The following is a 15282-nucleotide window of genomic DNA, read 5'->3' as shown; positions in this document are numbered from 1 at the left end:
AACTGATGGTGTAGAACGCGGCCGCGAGAGCAATCATGGGCTTTCCTAGATATGCCCATGTCTCGTCAACACTCCACAGCTTGCACTGGCTGCCGATTAGTTTCCGGTAACAATTCAAAGTGTTGGTAATGATCTATAAAGCCCTACATGGCATCGGACCAGAATACCTCCGGGACCTCCTTCTGTCTCACAAATCCCAGCGGCCGATTAGGTCCCACAGGGTTGGCCTTCTCCGGGTTCCGTCGACTAAACAATGCCGTCTGACGAGACCCAGGGGAAGAGCCTTCTCTATGGCGGCCCCGGCCCTCTGAAATCAACTCCCTTTGGAGATTAGAACTGCCCCCACCCTCCTCGCCTTTTGCAATTTGTTAAAAACCCACCTATGTCGCCAGGCATGGGGTAATTGATATACCCCCAGCTATCATGGTTTACGTATGGTATGATTGGGTTGTGTGACTATTTTAATGATAAGGGTTTTTAGGTAGTTTTTAATTACTGGATTTGTTACACTGTTTATTATTGTTGTGAGCCGCTCTGAGTCTTCGGAGAGGGGCGGCATACAAATCTAATAAATAATAATAATAATAATAATAATAATAATAATAATAATAATAATTATTATTATTATTATTATTATTATCATCTACAGTTCTTTCAAACAGGAGCATACGTGATGAGAGAGTGTTCTTCAACAAAGCTTAAGTGCAAATATCTTTACCTAAGAGGCGAGTACATTTTTTCCTTATAATTTACATTTAGATCTGGTCTAAGTGGTGCTGCTTTACGCTTTCTTCTATTTGGAGCATCACTTACCTCACAGCAGTTTGGGAACAGGGACCAGGGACAGGGCAAGACACATAGGGCCAGGTCTTCTTATCCAGCTTGTCTTCAATGGCGTCCTGTGTCAAGAGGAGCAAAAATAAAAAGATGAGTGTTCTCCGCATTTTTTTTCTGGTTTGATAAAACCTGGGATTGTTTAAAAGGCCACAGAAGCCGTATGGCTGATCCTGGCTGCTCAGTTTGCATGTCTGGACACAGCCATTTTCATTTGTCTTCTTCCGTGGGGGGCTGTTCTATTCTCAAAAATTTCATCCTAACCACAACTACTCTCTAAGCAAGAAGTCAACATAGTAATAAGGACTTCGTGATTTATATTTTGTTTATCTTCTAGGGCAGTGTTTCCCAAACTTGGCAACTTGAAGATATTTGGACTTCAACTCCCAGAATTCCCCAGCCAGCGAATGCTGGCTGGGGAATTCTGGGAGTTGAAGTTCACACATCTTCAAACAGCCAAGGTTGGGAAACACTGTTCTAGGGCAATATTTTTTTTCTTGTGCAATCTGCAATCCAGGTCACAAAGATACTCAGGGTGGATGGATTCTCAACTGGATTTGCCTCAGGACTGAAGCCGAATCCACCTTCAAGTACACAACCAACACTCAAGACAGCCAGCTCCCCCTCCCTTCCTTTAGTGTACCTCCATGACGTCCTTAAGAATGGGAATCCACCGGGAGAGTTGGTAAGTAGGCTCTAACCGCACTTTCCTCAGAGGCTTCACGTTCCCAGCAGTGTCCTGCGAGTAGAAAAGCCCATTAAAAAATTAAAAAGAGCAGGAACCTGACCAGTTGGAAGAAAGACAGGAGGGGACGGACAAGATCGTTCAGGAAAGTTCAGCGTTTAGAGGAAGATGAAGTGGCTTACCTAAACGGCTCCAGCAGGACAGGCTGAGGGACAGGCAAGTGAGGAAAAGAGCAGAGAGAAGAATGAGTAGAGTGTTTCCCAACCTTGGCAACTTGAAGATATTTGGACTTCAACTCCCAGAAATCCCCAGTCAGCGAATGGAAAGGAACCCTTGATGGATTTGCAATTAACGTGGAAGCGGCTGGATGCGATTAGGTTAAACCAGTGTTTCCAAACCTTGGCTACTTGAAGATACAGTGGTACCTCATGATACGAACCCCTCATCTTACGAACAACCCAAGATACGAACCCGGGGTTCAGAAAATTTTTGCCTCTTCTTACGAACTTTTTTCTTGTTACGAACCCGCCGCCGCCACCAAGAAGCTCCGCCGCCTGGCTGTCGCTTTTTGAAACAGCCGGGGGGCTTCCCAGCGGCCTTCTGAACCCGAACGCCAAACCTGAACATCCCGGTTCGGCATTCGGGAGGCCACCGAGAAGCCCCCCGGTTGTTTTAAAAGGTGACAGCCGGGCGGCGGGGCTTCCCAGTGGCCTCCCAAACTCGAACTTTTGCCGAACTTCCGGGTTCGGAATTTGGGAGGCCGCTGGGAAGCCCCGCCACCCGGCTGTCACCTTTTAAAACAGCCGGGGGGCTTCTCGGCGGCCTCCCGAATGCCGAACCCGGAAGTTCGGGTTTGGCGTTCGGGTTCAGGAGGACGCTGGGAAGCACCCTCGGCTGTTTCAAAAGGTGACAGCCGGGCGGCAGCGGTTTTTTGTGGGGGGTTTTTTTCCATTGCACAGATTAATAGATTTTACATTGTTTCCTATGGGAAACAATGTTTCGTCTTATGAACTTTTTGTCTTACGAACCTCCCCCTGGAACCAATTAGGTTCGTAAGACGAGGTATTACTGTATTTGGACTTCAACTCCCAGAAATCCCCAGCCAGCGAATGCTGGCTGGGGAATTCTGGGAGTTGAAGTCCAGATATCTTCAAGTTGCCAAGGTTCGGAAACACTGGAATAGAGAGAAACACACAAGATTGGCAGACTAAATAAGAGAGAATCTTGTCTTCATCAATAGGATAGCCAGAGGTTACCCTTGACCTTGAACTGCCAGGGCCATCATTTAGACTGCACTAGTAAGTGATACTTATGCACATAGTTCCCTCTAAGCTGAGCAGTGAGCAATCACTCACTTAAAAATCATCATCAACTCAGAGTTTTCCAAACCTGCCCAGAAGCCAAGAGGGAAAGAGTGAGAGGGAAGGAGAGAGAGAGGAAGAGAGGAAAAGAGAGAAACAGATAGAAAAAAGAGAGGAAGGAAAAGAGAAAGAAAAAGAATGGGAGTAAGGAAGAGAGAAAGAAAATCAAAATCTAGTTTGAAACTAGCTCAACTATTTAAGTGGCATTTTGATATTGATAGAGTTGCCCTATTATGAGCTCACTGTTATAGACACACAGTACAGTATTTTATTTTGAAATTCTCTGAGGCAAAACAGGGTGGGTTATTTATTTATTTATTTATTTGTTTGTTTGTTTATTTATTTATTATTTCTGTGCCGCCCAGTCCCGAAGGGACTGCCGCTCAGACACTATACTTTTCCGCCCACCCCCCAAAAAAGTTAGAGGGAACACTGCTTATGCACAAACCACACAGGAACAAGCTACCTGCCCAACAAACATCATTAGGCAGATGTGTGTGTGTGAAATACCTCTGGCATGATGGCGGCTCCCAGACAGTGCATATTGTAGAGGGTGTCTCTCTCCTGCTGGATGTTGGCATGTTGGATGAGCTTGGTGAGGTTCTCCTCATTGATGCCTAGATAAAAGGAATACAGCTCAGGCAGTGTCATCCAGAGTTTGATAACCTTTACTTTCTATTATATTATCCCCTGCTATTCCCACATCAATCACCCACTCTTTATTTTTCTCAATCACTGCTAAATCTGGTGTGTTATGCTTCAAGGCTTAATTAGTTTGTGTCTGGTAATCCCACAATATTTTATTTATTTTATTTATTTATTTATTTTATTAGATTTGTATGCCGCCCCTCTCCGAAGACTCGGGGCGGCTCACAACAACAATAAAAAACAGTATAAACAATGGAACAAATCTAATAATAAGAATTATATAAAAAACCCCAACTGTTAAAAAACCATACAACACATACATACCAAACATAAAATATAAGAAAGCCTGCGGGAGATGTCTTAATTTCCCCATGCCTGGCGATATAGGTGGGTCTTGAGTAACTTGGGAAAGACAAGGAGGGTGGGGGCTGTTCTAATCTTGCTGTATGCAACTACTTTTTCAACCCAATCTTTCCACCAGTTTTTACAAACGCTCCAGTGAATCTTTTTTTTTTTGTTAATCTATTTATTCTTTTTCTTAGCACAATCTGCAGTTTTTGGTTGTAAGTCATCGCTTAGTTTCCCCGCAAGATGCTAGAACTCCCAGTCTGCTGGTTTCTAGGCTAGTACTTCTTTCCGTTTCTGTTGCTATTTAGTTTTGATCACCCAGGAGAGGAAGTGGATGAGCACTAACCATGAGTGTGCTGGTTTTGACCATGCTACTACTTATGAGTCTGATGTAGAGGGGAGTTGATCTGTGTCCTAGGAAAAAGATGTAACACCCAGCAGTGTTGTGTGAACCTGGCTTCTGGGTATGAGGAAATTTATCTTCCTTTTGGTCCTTGAGGGGACCTTTTCCCTAACCCAGCTGAGAGAGAAGTTATCCAGCAATATTACTGTTAGTACAGGGTACATGGTTGTTAGGGATTGCCATTGTAAACTGCATATTGTACACTGTACCAAACTTGTACTGTCACTTTAAATGTTACAGTTGCTACTGTAAAACTGTACTGTCACTTAAAGAGTTAACTTGTACTTGAAGAGTTAATATTCAAGGCTTTTTCGTCACTTCCTCATTGAAGCTATAAAAGCTCATTATTCTGCTCAGTCACTTCCTTTACTTTTGCCTGAGAGCGGAGAGTTGCGTTTAAGCTTCGCGCTTGTATAAGCTTCATGCTTATTATCTATATTGTATTTTGCTTTGTGCTCCTATCTTGTAATTGCTCAGTGCTTATTATTCTGTATTTGCTTCGTGCTTATTCTGGATTGTTTATATGTAAATAATACTTATTTAACTGTGTCTTGGCTTTATCACACATCCACACTCTGTTAAAATTCTCTGCTCGGTGATGTCGAAGGTTTCATAGCCTAGCTAAACAGAGACAAGCCAACAGTTACCATTCTGGAGAAGTATGCAAAGCAGGATAATGCGAATCTTATCAAATGCCTCCACACTGGTATCAAGGACAATGGGCACAATATTCTTCATTGGGTTCTTCATTTTCTCCCCTTCAGCGTCTGCCCCTGTGGCCAGGTCCTTTGAGGAGGGAGAAGATACGCCCATTAGAATCGATCCTTTTCACCAGGGAAGAGAAAGAGGCACCCAATGTAGGTTGTACTCCCACTGTGAATACACAGAGTTGGGCTGCTCTTGTTCTCACCTCCCCTGAATTCATAATGTGCCTACCTGCTCCACGCTGCACAGCTTCTCTATGGTGCCTTTAAAGGCATTCATACAGTCTTCAGCCAGATGCAAATGGGTGGAATACTGTGGGATGAAAGAAGATGGTTTAAAAAAAATGGGTTTCCCCCCCCAGCATTGAAGTTTTTTCCTCCTGCTCCTCCAATGCACAAAAAGTTGCCTGTAGATAATAAGCAAGACAAGATCAAAGGGAGTCCTGAAAAAATAGCCACATTCTGCAGTAACCAGAAATGCCATGATCAGTTATACAAATGAAATTAAGCTGGTCTCTGTGATTATTACACAAAATCTGGCAGTGCAAGGGCCCCCAGCCCCTTACTAGATCCAATTTCCTTTACAGCTTTGTGGAAAGCTGTCTGTATGAAGAGCTTGAGAGTTTGTGGCAATTATACACACATCTTAACAACCGGAAACCTAGCTATTTTGAAAGAGAGCGAGAGAGAGATGAGATTCCCAGTCTCTGAATAAAGATTTTGGCACAGCGCTGCTGTGGAAAATGATGATTTTGAAGACAACACAAAATGAGAGGTATCTTTCTGACAATCAAATATGGTTCTCAAAAAAACCAACAACCAATAGCTAGCTTCCATGGAAGCTCAAGGAGATAGCAGCAGTTTGGTGCAGAATATTCAGAAATTATGAGAATAGTGGCAATATGGGATTGGCTAAGCTTTATGGAAGTTGTAACAATGGGGATTGCAGTCTTTTGGAGCTGTCATACTATAAGGTACTGTATATACAATCCATGCCGTGCCTCAATTCTTCTAGAGTTTAAATTTAGCCAGACCATTTAGATACACCACATGGAATTAAACGTTTTAGTTTAGAAGTTGTAAACTCATACATGTTTCTACAGGTTTGCAGATAAATGACTGGGAAGACTCTACCATGTCAGCTGAAGTCAAAGAACCAGAAGGCAAGTGAGGCAAACATTCTTACTGCTGGGAAAATTATAGACCTCTGTTTCTATAAATGGGGAAAAGTTCCCCCCCCCCTCCTGATATTGATTTGCTGCATGAATCAGAAATATATTAGCTCATCAATTAAACATAGATGAACGTGTCCAGATCTGATTTTCGATTGGTGCAAGAATCTATGTGGACATGCCTCTAGTTGCTTTTATTCAGCCTTTTAATGTCAGATTTAAAAACATTTTAGAACATGAAACAATTTGCACTGTCAGTGTACTCTAATTTATGCTAATTGGCAGTGGGTGATTATAGGATTGACTTATTTTAAATCACTTCTATAACTGACTGCAGTACGCAAATAATTAAGTACAGGCACAAAATACATTTGGCATCTTTTACCTTATGAACTTCTTTCTGGTACTGAGGCATCTTCTTCAAGATCTGAGAGAGGTCTTTAATGTTAGCCTAGAAAGAAAAATATCTATTGGCCATGAGAAACTCAACATATAAAGATAATCCAAGTGATAGTAAAATTTCAGATAAAAGCAACTCTCTCACCTTACAACAGCTCCTTACACCCTTACTGAATTATCTTCTAATACTCCTAGATACCCTGGATTTAGCCCCAAGATATGTGCAGGGCATTCAAGTTAATGAAAGCTGTCTTACAAGACCTACAGGCTATGATGGCTCATCTATTTGTTTTACATTTGGCTAAGTAAGCTCTAAATTTCCAGAGTCGTCACTCAAGATGCATGAAGAAACTTAATGTTAAAACTCTGAAGAATGGAAATATGATACGTCATTTGTCCAGAGTTTGTATGAATGTTCTACAGGAAAATGTCAGTCCCTATCCTATACTGTCTCTTATTCTCCCAAATGACTTCAAAGTCACTTTTGCTACTCTGCAAAAACATTGGAAACATCACCAAATACCTGGTTTCTTTTACCACATGTGGTGAACATGTGCCAAAGCCAAAGAGTACTGGAGTTTAATCCAAATATGAATAGAAAAAATATTGAAACAACATATAGAGTTGAAACCAGAGAGATTCCTGTTGGGTATACTACCAGAGAAATTTAATGAAGAAAATACATATTTAATTGTTCATATAATCACTGCAGCTAGAATTGCATCCACACAAAATTGGACAGCAACAAAAGCCCCTTCTAAGGGGAGGCAATGAAAGAAATATTGGACTGGGCTGAAATGAATAGATTGACAATGAAAATTAAAGATAAAGAAGACTCTGTATACTATAATGTATGGGGAAAATTTTACGACTGGACAGAAAATGAATATGTATAGCAGGTAAGTAACACTGATTAAATTGGAGGGAAATAGAAAATAGAAAAGTGAAGGTGGTAGACCCAGATGACAAAAGAAGGTAGTTGTGGCAGCAGTGAATATTCCTAGGAAAGTATAAGACATACATATGGATATGGATATTGAAAAAATATAAATTTAACAGCAGCACCAATAATTAAATATAATTATGGTTATGAGTAACCTACCTGTTAACCAAAAGACTGATTAGGATTAGACTCACTCAGGGAAGGGAGAAGAAGGAGAAGAGGAAGTAGAGAAGGAAAGGAAGAAGGGGAGAGGAGGAAACTAGGAAAGTAGGAGAGAAAGAGAAAAAAGGTAGAAGGAAGTGAGAGAGACAGAGGGAGAGGAGTGACATGATACAAGGGGGAAAACAGATGAGGAAATAAAAATATAAAGGTGCAGGTTAGGATGTTTTGAATAAGAAATGTATAACTAAATATATTTAGTTATGAATTATGGTATATGGATGGATGCATATATGGGAAAAAAAATAAAAAAACATTTTTTTAAAATGTCACTTTTGCTGCTCTGCCTGAAGATTACTCATCTTGGTATATCCAAAGGCCCTCTTGTTTTCATACCATCTACACCTCTCCACCTTTTTTGTGCATTGTGCATTTAACTGGGTTTTCAAACTGTTGTCCAGAACAAATTAGACTTAGTTAAGTAAGGTTGTTTTCCCTTTATGAAAAACCAAACAGCAATCGGATGTTTTCTTTCCCTGTCACATAACTTGAACCCAAGAGGCCCAGCTTGCAAGATGTAGAATGCAAGCTCCCCCCCCCCCCCTCCACCCACCCTGCATCTCTCTCAGGAAGGCAAATCACAGCCAAGATGAAGTTCTGGCCATCCTACCTTATCTGTGGTGAGCCTTTTGCTTTCACAGAAGGTCCGCAGGAGCTCAGTCACTTTCCTGTGGAAGGAGGTCAGATTCAGGGCCAAATAGAAACACTCACCCCAAAAGTGCGACTCTTCATCTCTCCCACAACAATGGACTCTGGGCAGCCTTCAAAATTCAGAGCTCTCTGCACCAGAAATGGCAGTAATGGTGGAAGAGAGGATAATGGTGGAAGCAACATCAAACACCCCCCCCACCCCTCTTCACAATGGACACCAATGGCAGTCCAGATCAATTTAGGAAGAAGGGCTCCAGCAGGGTTATATCACTCCAGCCAGTTATCGTTCTAGCTGATTCACAAACTCATCAGGCAACCAGGCAGTTCTATGCAGGGCTATGTGGATGACTAGGGTCTTACTTGGATACATCTGCGATGTGCATATGGCGTAACTGCACCCAGAGGTCATCGTCCTCATCCAAGAGTACTACCTTTTCCCTGGAGTCACTGATGCCCGTGGATTCATACCTGAAGGAAGGCGAAAGAGTAATGTTCTCTAAGAAACATACGCTCGCTCTCTAAGTGGGAAGGCACAGAATTCTTTTACTCTCTTATTCATTCTTCATCCCCCACAATAGTTCTTACCGGTAAGTATCGCTGTCAATGTTGAGCAAGTCATAGGCCATGGCTTGAAAGGTGAGCTCATGAAGAAGTGGCGACACCAGATCATAGCTGCGGTCAACTATCAGAAGCTGGGATCGAGATTTGTCAGGGCCCTGGAAGCAGCAAAAAGGGGAAGACAAAAAATAAAATAAAATGCAACTTTGTGACTTTGGTCTCTGTGTTATGTTGCATCTTTCCTTGCTAAGTAAAGTCCTTAGGTGTGGTCTGAGTGTCATCTACCCTGCATCTTAAGAAATCTATGAATCATGGCATGATTGATTTAATCTGTAACCCTATTTGGAAATAACCCCCCCCCCCAGCTCAGTGGGCCTGAGTAAACAAAAAGTAAATAAAAAGATTGTCACAGAGCTATACTGCTAATTATTTAACAGCAGCCCTGCTGCAGCCCTAAGGAAGAATGGAACAGCTGAGTAGTGCAGACTGCGTAGCACATTGTTGACTGTGTGCAGCCTCTCTAATCATCTTTGGTAGGGAGCCTGGACAAAAATGTATTATTCAAACAATGCAAACCCCCTTCCAAGCGAAGTACAGTAACTATATTTTTTGGACTATAAGATGAACCAGACTATAAGACACACCTAAATTTACAGGAGGAAAACAAGAAAAAAATAGTTTTTGGTTTCTGTGTGTGGCGTTTTTGCCCTCCCAGGCCCTCAGAAGCATTCTGCAGTGCTCCACATGGCCTGCTTTTGCCAAAACCTGGCCCATTTTGTGCCTGCAGAGGGCTTCTGGGGGCCTGAGGGTGAAAACGTGACACATGGAGGGCTTGGGAGCCCAAAAATGGGATTTGTGGAGCACTGCAGTGTGCTTCTGCAGACCAGAGAGAGTGAAAACGTGACACAGAGAGAGTTTGGGAGGTCAAAAACGCTCATATTCGGACAATAAGTCACACCTAAATTTTCACCCATTTTTGGGGGGTGGGGGGGTGAAGATGCGTCTTATACTCCAAAAATACTATAAATACTCCCATAAGCATAATGGACTTATACTTGTGATATTCTGCAAGCAACAAGAGAGGCAAGCTAGAGGCTATTAATTCTCTGTACTGCAGATTCTGCTCTAGATAGATCCATTCGAAACAAGTCCTTTAGATTTTACCTGGACATCCCAACCATATGTCCACTATATCTTTAACTGACTTAATAATGTCTTGAGTTTTGAGGTTACTTTGTTGTGATGACTGGGAAAGGATGGCAGGAGAACCCACTTTTCTCTAAATGCTGCCAGCTGTTTAACATTCAGTTAAGACGTTCACAAAGCAGCAGCAAGAGCACCATTGTTGGAAGGCATTTTCAGCATGCCCAAAACAGTTGTAGGACTGTATGACTTTGGTGCTGGAGTACAATGCAATTCATCATTTAGCCTGCAGGTGGCATGCAAAGACACTACAGAGGCCCATGGACATTGATTCTTTCAGTGATTATAGTAGCACTCCAGATGTAGGCTAGAACAGCCTTTTCCAAACAAGTGTTGGCTGGTTATGTTGTAACTGCACAATCTCAGAAATTTCAATCGCATAGCAGAGGACAGCTAACATATCCAAGCACTACTGATGCAGAAAGATAAATAGCATCCCTTTTCATGCATTCAGGTGTTTAATGACTACTCGATAACGTGTAAAAATGTATGCACGGGCTGTAGAAAATATGTCTTATGCGTAAGTGTCTCACAATTTCTTGTTAGAGATAAATCAACATCTTTCTTAAAGAAAAAAGCAGTACTTCTTCCTATTCAAAAGTAACTCTCAGATCTCTGGATAGAGTTTCTGTTATGAAGTCACCTTGCCTTGTGCACAGAATTCTGCAGCTGTTGGGCTTTCACACAATAATGTCTTGCGTTTGCTTTTCATTGTTTTATCTTTTTGGCCACAAAAACTGATTAAGAGATGGAATTTCTGCATTGGGTCCTTTGATTGGCAGCAGTAAGAACACTCCTCCACCTCCAAAACCACATTTTGATACAGCATTCCTGTTCATTAACACAGTTGTTTAAAAACAAATTACAACTAGTGGAAAGCCTTGCTTAAAAATCATTTGGGGCAAAGAAGTTGGTTCAATAAAAGCTTAAAGACCAACAGTTTTATAGCCAGCTAGATGTTATATGGAAAACCTGGAGGACTGGAAACCACGTCCTATGAGGAACGGTTAAAGGATCTAGGGATGTTTAGTCTGCAAAGGAGAAGGCTGAGAGGAGACTTGATAGCTGTCTACAAATATTTGAAGGGCTGTCACGGAGCAGAGGGATCAGCATTGTTCTAATTAGCACATGGAAGGACTAGAAACAATGGAATGAAACTGCAAGGGATTTAGATTTAGATTAGATATCAGAAAAAAACTTTCTAACTGTAAGGATGATACACCGGTGGAACAGTTTGCCACTGGAGGTCTTCAAATAGAAACCAGATTGTCATTTTTCTGGGATGGTTTAGTGAATCCTGCATTGAGTAGGGGGTTGGACCCGATGACCCTGGAGGTCCCTTCCAACTCTACGATTCTATGACTTCCCATAACAATTTATTTAGAACTGAAATGCAGCAGTGAGAATTTGTGCAAATAGTGTGCTTCAATCTTGTCTCCAGAGACCATTTTTCCCGATCACTGTCTGATTTCCTGACTTCTTGCTCACCCACTAGAAATGTCACTTGGAGAAAGTGATGTTGCTGAATAGTATGTTCGGGAAAGGGTTAAAGCATTGTAGATGACTGAAGATACTTCAGTCATCTTTCCCTGTGATCGTGGTCCTTAGTGAAGGTCTAAACGTGACTTTGGAAAGAAGTATCCCACTGCCAAAGGGCCTCTCGTGAAGACCTCGGGGAAAAGCATCTTGACAATTCTTGGCTGGGCACCTTCACATTATTTCAAATTAAATTCGCTGTTTATAAACACGGATAGTATTTGGAAGACAGATTGTCCCAACTTTTCATGAGAGACTAGATAATGTTCCATTTCTACACCCAACCTGTTCATTCTTACATCCGTCACTAAGCAACACAACAGTCTTTGCTATCTTGTTCCACCCACTGACCTGCTCTTCAACATTCTGGGATACTCTGGGATTGCTCACCTCTCCCATGGTTGGGTTGTCTGCTTTGAAGGCATTCAACTTCGCCAACACTGCATCAGCCAATAGGCAACACTCTTCAGAACCACTGCAACCATAAATGCATAGTTATTTAGAAACAGGGCTTCTGGCATTCTGGAAGGGAGACAAATGCCTGGACAAACTAAAGAGTGGCTTGCCTCTTGCATTTCTTGGACCATTTTCTTATACATATACACTGTAAGAAACCTTGCTTTCAATCCCTGGCAGCAGAGATGTATCCAGGGGGCTCAGTTGATGAAACAATGTCTCACACATGATTAAAGCATCAGATCCTGCAGATGAGCTGGTCTGGCGGCAGACATTCATTATAAGAAGTAGTCTGGCCCTGTCTGCATCAACTAAAAGTAGCAGGATGCTTCCTTGCCTAATGGACAGGTGTGACCTCCCAATGTGCTTCACAATTGCACCCCAATTTTCCCTCATCCTCTTTATATCTTTAAAGGTTATGACCTTTAAAGCCCTACATGGCATTGGACCAGAGTACCTCCGGAACCGCCTGCTACCGCACAAATCCCAGCAACCGATAATGTCCCACAGGGTTGGCCTTCTCCGGGTCCCGTTGACTAAACAATGTCGTTTGGCGGGCCCCAGGGGAAGAGCCTTCTCTGTGGTGGCCCCAGCCCTCTGGAATCAACTCCCCCCGGAGATTAGAACTGCCCCCACCCTCCCTGTCTTTCGTAAACTACTCAAGACTCACTTATACCGCCAGGCATGGGGGAATTGAGACACCTTTCCCCCAGGCTCTTTTATATTTTGTTTTATGTTTGGTATGAATGTGTTGTTTGGTTTTTTAAATAATGATAGGGTTTTATATGTTTTTTTAAATTAGATTTGTTCTACTATAATATTGTTTTTATTATTGTTGTTAGCCGCCCCGAGTCTTCGGAGAGGGGCGGCATACAAATCTAATAAATAATAATAATAATAATAATAATAATAATAATAATAATAATAATATCGTTTTAAACAGAGCACTGGTAGAATATCAGGTTTCCCCCCCCTCCCTCTTCCCTTTGTACTAACTTCCTATAGCGAATTGAGGGGTATTCCTTGAGAGTGTCACACAGTGTGGCAATCTGTTCTGCCATCTTCTCTAAGTGGTTGTTTTTATCTTCCCTGCAGTAGGGGCTAAAGAGATGGTGGAAACTTTGACTGCTGTCCAATGTATACACCTGAAGAGAAGGAAACAGAAGAGAAGAAATGGGGGGTGGAATGGAAATGTTATATTAGTGATCTATGAGAAAGGCAATATAAACCCATACAGTGCTCTGGTAACATTTTTTTTCACAATACAGTAGTAATGTCCTTCTTAAAAATAGTCTGTTCCTCCCAAAACCATTCGCTCTGAATTGACCCCTGTCCTGTCTTTGTCAGGATCCTGTGACCTTAGTTGTCACTCCTCTAGACATAGTTTCCTCCTTCAGAACTTCAAGTCATCATACGACTAGTAGGACCAGAGTTAATGGTTATTTGAAAATGTACAACACTCCATTAAATGCTGCCAGCTTCTTCCCTCTGAGAACTTTGTAGTTAACATTGTAATTAATATTAACATCATCTAATCTTAAAAGAATCTTGAATTAAAGCTTTAAGGACTTTCTCCCACCTGCGTGGCACAAGCCCTGCCTGTGCTACTCTAGGAGGTAGCCGGGCTGGCGGTGGGGTTCCCTAGACTTATTGTCTTGGGGGACCTCAACCTGCCGTCGTTCAACGAATCCTCTGGACTGGCACAGGAGTTCATGGCCACCATGGCAGCCATGGACCTGACCCAAGTAGTACAGGGTCCGACTCATGAGGGGGGGCACGCACCCGACATGGTATTCCTCTCTGAGCAACTGAGTAATGGTCTGAGACTAAGGGGCTTAGAAGTGTTGCCCCAGCCCTCTGGATCCAACTCCCCCCTGAGATTAGAATTGCCCCCACCCTCCTTGCCTTTTGTAAGCTACTTAAAACCCACCTCTGCCACCAGGCATAGGGGAATTGAGATACCCTTTCCCCCTAGGCCTTTACAATTTTATGCATGGATTTTATGCATATAATAATAATCCAATACTAAAAACAATGTCTGTTTGGTTTTTATTATAATGGGTTTTTAATTGTTTTTAGTATTGGATTATTATTATATGCTGTCTTGTTATTGCTGTTAGCTGCTCCGAGTCTCCGGAGAGGGGCGGCATACAAATCCAATTAATAATAATAATAATAATAATAATAATAATAATAATAATAATAGTAATAATAATGCTGTCTTCAGAATAATCAACATGCTGAGTGGGCAGGGAGCAATTTGATAGAAAAAGATATGAGAAGTGGATGTACAAACACAGGGGGTTTAAAAGATTTTTAAAAATTCCATCTTTATTAATTTTATAAATTACTCAAGGCAGTGAAAATACCTAATGCTATTTCCTTCTATTTTCCAGACAACAACAACCCTGTGAGATGAAATGGACTGAGAAAGTGTGACAGGCCTAAAGTCACCAAGCCAGCTTTCATGCCTAACGCAGGATTAGAACTCACGGTTTCCTATTTTCTAGTGTAGTGCCTCAACCATTAGACCAACCTGGCTCTCAAGCAGGCTAGTTATAAATTCAATATCTAATTCATAAGAAAGAAAAAAGAAAATCATCCTATTCAAATACATGAGAATAAGCTGAGGGCTACCTGACTTATGATAGAAGTGATTGTAATAGATGCAACTGATCAAGAAGACTGACCCCCAAAAACCATTCTTAACACCTCTGGAATGTTTAAAATTCTTTTTTATACTAAGATTGACATGACATCACACTGCAGAGCAGAGCATGCAGCAAAAATAGAACAGTTACCTTCCCACCAAAGTGGTACCTATTTATCTACTTGCATTTTCATGCTGAATGGGCAGCAGCTGTGGCAAGTATGGGAGATTGACCCATCACACAGTGTTCAGGTCTTGAACCCAGGCTATCAGCTTTCCAGCTGACAAGCTTGGCTTCTTAATCACTGGGCCATTGTGCTTCCCTCCCCCTTAAATTTCAGAGACCCTTAAAAGAAGCTCTGCTTCTTTTCTTCTGCAAGTATTTTAGTGATGGCTATTAGCTTGGTATCATTATTTTTATTAAAAGTGAAATCTCTCAAAGCAAAAGTTTCAATTCATTTATCCTTACAACCTGGAGACTATACAGTGTTCCCTCGATTTTCGCGGGTTCA

General features: G+C 41.8%; 1 protein-coding gene across 2 annotated transcripts in view; it reads right to left on the bottom strand.

The window, feature by feature from the left end:
- Nucleotides 1–15282, bottom strand: part of STXBP2 (syntaxin binding protein 2) — a 209452-nt gene that overhangs the window by 2078 nt on the left and 192092 nt on the right. For both annotated transcript variants that reach the window (XM_070739625.1, XM_070739624.1), the window contains 11 exons: nt 13117–13265; nt 12055–12139; nt 8953–9083; nt 8728–8835; nt 8327–8384; nt 6541–6606; nt 5216–5296; nt 4927–5065; nt 3391–3497; nt 1478–1573; nt 814–899 (listed from right to left, as the gene is read on the bottom strand). In XM_070739625.1, the coding sequence (XP_070595726.1) occupies nt 814–899; nt 1478–1573; nt 3391–3497; nt 4927–5065; nt 5216–5296; nt 6541–6606; nt 8327–8384; nt 8728–8835; nt 8953–9083; nt 12055–12139; nt 13117–13265 (1106 nt within the window). The remainder of the gene's footprint in view (nt 1–813; nt 900–1477; nt 1574–3390; nt 3498–4926; nt 5066–5215; nt 5297–6540; nt 6607–8326; nt 8385–8727; nt 8836–8952; nt 9084–12054; nt 12140–13116; nt 13266–15282) is intronic.

Source organism: Erythrolamprus reginae, chromosome 2, assembly GCF_031021105.1.
Source record: "Erythrolamprus reginae isolate rEryReg1 chromosome 2, rEryReg1.hap1, whole genome shotgun sequence".
Classification (NCBI taxonomy): domain Eukaryota; kingdom Metazoa; phylum Chordata; class Lepidosauria; order Squamata; family Dipsadidae; genus Erythrolamprus; species Erythrolamprus reginae.
This window is presented reverse-complemented; position numbering and strand designations above follow the sequence as displayed.